At 41.1% G+C, this 2,981-nt stretch overlaps 1 protein-coding gene across 1 annotated transcript; it reads left to right on the forward strand.

Moving 5' to 3' along the window:
* Positions 1–1,191: 1,191 nt before the first annotated feature.
* On the forward strand, positions 1,192–1,923 carry LOC121942492 (uncharacterized). The gene has a single exon (XM_042485710.2). It carries the CDS (start codon positions 1,259–1,261, stop codon positions 1,859–1,861), a length of 603 nt encoding a protein of 200 aa, XP_042341644.1. The 5' UTR covers positions 1,192–1,258; the 3' UTR covers positions 1,862–1,923.
* The last annotated feature ends 1,058 nt before the right edge of the window (positions 1,924–2,981 follow it).

The raw sequence follows: 2,981 nt of genomic DNA on the forward strand, positions 1-2,981 counted from the left end.
CTCCCCAAAACAAATATTATAGTGATATAATCTGGGAAAAACACAGAATAAAGCAGTTTCATGTCACTTAATCTGCATTTTTCCAAAGCTGCTCCTTTGGGAGGGATTTCAAACTATGTTGTCCAATGCAAAAATGCAAAAAATCTAACCTATCCAGAGCCAGTGTTTGGTTTGTCTGTTCTAGGCTTCTGTAGAAACATGACAGTGCAACATGACGGACTCCGTAGTTGAGGACTCCCTTCTGATGTAAATATAAACGCTTCAACCTAAGGTAACAAAAACACATTGATTCTTATTTTCTTATTTCATTGATTATACTCTATAGAAAACATACTAATTACATTATGTTTAATTTCTGCCAATATATCCACCTAAATACCACACGCTGGATCTTTATAAATAAAACGTGTTTAATGTAATTATTATGTTCTATTGCACTAGCTTTGAAAATCACTGATACTTTTCTTCAGAGAAGTAAAAGTAAAAGAAAAAATCTAAATTTCTAACAAACTATAAGGACACAGGAGCCAGATTTGGCTGCCTGTGTTCACAGCTGACACATTTGTACAGGCAATTTGTGTCTTAATTGTAAGCATGAATCCAAGGAGGGCAGATTGTGTTTACTGTTGCAAAAATCATACAAGTGTTTGGGCTGTTGAGTTGGCAAAAGCTGGAGAATCAGATCCCAGAATCACTGAATCATTCCACTGCAAACTGAACATTCCCAGAAACTGTCCATGTCCCTGTTTGACCAGCAAAGGACAACTACGGGGGACGCAAGTAAACAAACATTGCTAAAACATTGTTAGTTGTTGCATAACTGGAACCTCCTGATGCAAGTTTTAAACTTAATAGTATTAGTTCAAAACCAAAGTGCAAGTGAGTTGAGGTAGCCATATTTTCGAAGAATTTAACAGAGTGCATTAGTTTTTTTTAGGGATTTCAACAGACAGAAGTTGTTCTAAATGTGAGCCAATAAGATTCAGCCAGTTTCATCGCCTGCTATTTACATTATCCGGCTTACTTGGAACTCCCTACAATCTTTCATGTAAGACGAGTCAGAAGAGTGTAATCAATAAGAAATCACTGTTTTTGTTAAATTATTCTTATTTGACTAAATAGAGAGAGCACAGGTGGACTTTGCTCTCAGTATTGTGAAACTGGATTTTAGATTCAGCTATAAAGCCAGACAAGAGTGCACACTGGCCCCACTGTGAGAGGGACGCCGCAGTGCCACTGAATCCAGATCCACAGGCATATGATTTCAACATACCAAGACATGTTTGCTTTGTGTGCCATCGCTCTCCTCTGCTTGACGTCTGTGAGCCATTCAGCTCCTCCGGACTGTAAAGACTTGGTTAAGCCTCTGGGTCAACCTGATCCTCGTCGCTTGGAGGGCAGGTGGGCTTTGGTTGCAGACAGTCTGAAAATCAATGAATCTCCAGATTTTGTTAAAAAAACCGACAGTATAACTATTAAATTCCACAACTTGACCTACTCCCAAGCCAATCGTTACGGTGACATGTGCTACTACTTTAAGTCTAGTAACATCTCAGTAGATGGCCCAACCTTCACCACGACGTCTGAGCAGGTGAACATGAATGGGACTGTCATCTATACAAGCTGTCCAGACTGCATGGTGCTGAGCCTGGCCTTTCATGCACCAAATTATAAGTCAGAGGAATTGTGCCTGTTCAGCAAAAGGAGGGAGGTGGATGACAAGGAGCTCAAGGAGTTCAGAGCTCAGGTGGAGTGTCTGAAGATGCCTGAAGTTGTTGTGATGGATCCTACCACGGAGCTTTGTGTGGACTTTCCCACCTCAGAAACTGAAACTGAGGAGAAGACAGGATTCAAAGGCTGAAGAGACTTTGATGCATGATGTCTGTTCACAGAGTCAATAAAATGTGTGTGGATACATGTCAAGTGTCTGTGGTTCCTTTAGGTCAGATGGCAAAATGTGAATGTGACATTTCATGAATAATCAGAAAAACCTTCCTGCTGTGCTCAAAAGGTGCTTAGACTTTACTTGCGAACATTAACAGGTCTTCATAGAGTGTCCACAGGATGACGTTTTCTGAAAGCCAACCTGATGTCGCCTTGGTTCCCTCATTAAAAAAGCCTATGGGGTTTTTCCATTGGATGAAATGGGGAAACAAACATTTATGACACTTGTATGATTGTACAGCAAGATAATCTCCACAAATGAACACCACTGTCAGTATTTCTGAAGCCTAAATGCAGTTGCCAGAAGTAAAAAGCTATTACAAGGCTAAAATGAACTACACTACAGTCGCGTCGCCATCACTACGAGGCTGTAAAGCTGTGGTCAACACGGATTGGCGTGATGAGGTTCTGTAGTCTTATTTAGCCTCTTGTTAGCAACCATCTTTCCTAAGACACATAAAAACCTTCAAAGTTCACAGGGGGGTATTTACTGGCATATTTTATGTCATAGAACAAAAGGTGAGAGTCTTTTTGGCTTGTGTCAACCACAAACCTTATTCAAGGATTTTAACTAAAAAGCCATTCAAAAAAAACATTGACTTTGAGATGAGGGAACCAGAGGTGCTGAAATGCTAATGGATTTCAAGGTATTAGGACTCATTACTGGGGTTCTCTATGCACAGACTTTAGATGGGGTTGTCCATGAGTGAGTCATAGTGTTGCACATCATATAAAGTAGACTGCAGTAGAGCCATGCCCCTGAGAGAAGTACTTTGAAGGAGAGGGTGGCTGAATCAGGAAGAGAGTGTAACGTCAAAGGGCTATTAGAGGTAGGTGATAACAATCACAGGTTCAAAAGGCATTAATTAAATATTGCTTTGAAACAGGTTAATTTCCAGAATATAACTCCCCAAAAGTCTTGATGTGGGCAGCATGGTGGCGTTGTGGTTAGCACCGTTGCCTCACGGCAAGAGGGTCCCTGATTCAATCCCGGGGTGGAACGGGGTTCAGTCCATGGGCGAGGGCCCTTCTGTGTG

This window comes from Plectropomus leopardus, chromosome 3, assembly GCF_026936395.1.
Source record: "Plectropomus leopardus strain MGB_pleo_1.0 chromosome 3, ASM2693639v1, whole genome shotgun sequence".
Taxonomy (NCBI): domain Eukaryota; kingdom Metazoa; phylum Chordata; class Actinopteri; order Perciformes; family Serranidae; genus Plectropomus; species Plectropomus leopardus.

What these genes read in the sequence shown, in the direction of transcription:
- LOC121942492 (XM_042485710.2), top strand. Translation starts at nt 1,259, where the DNA reads ATGATTTCAACATACCAAGACATGTTTGCTTTGTGTGCCATCGCTCTC.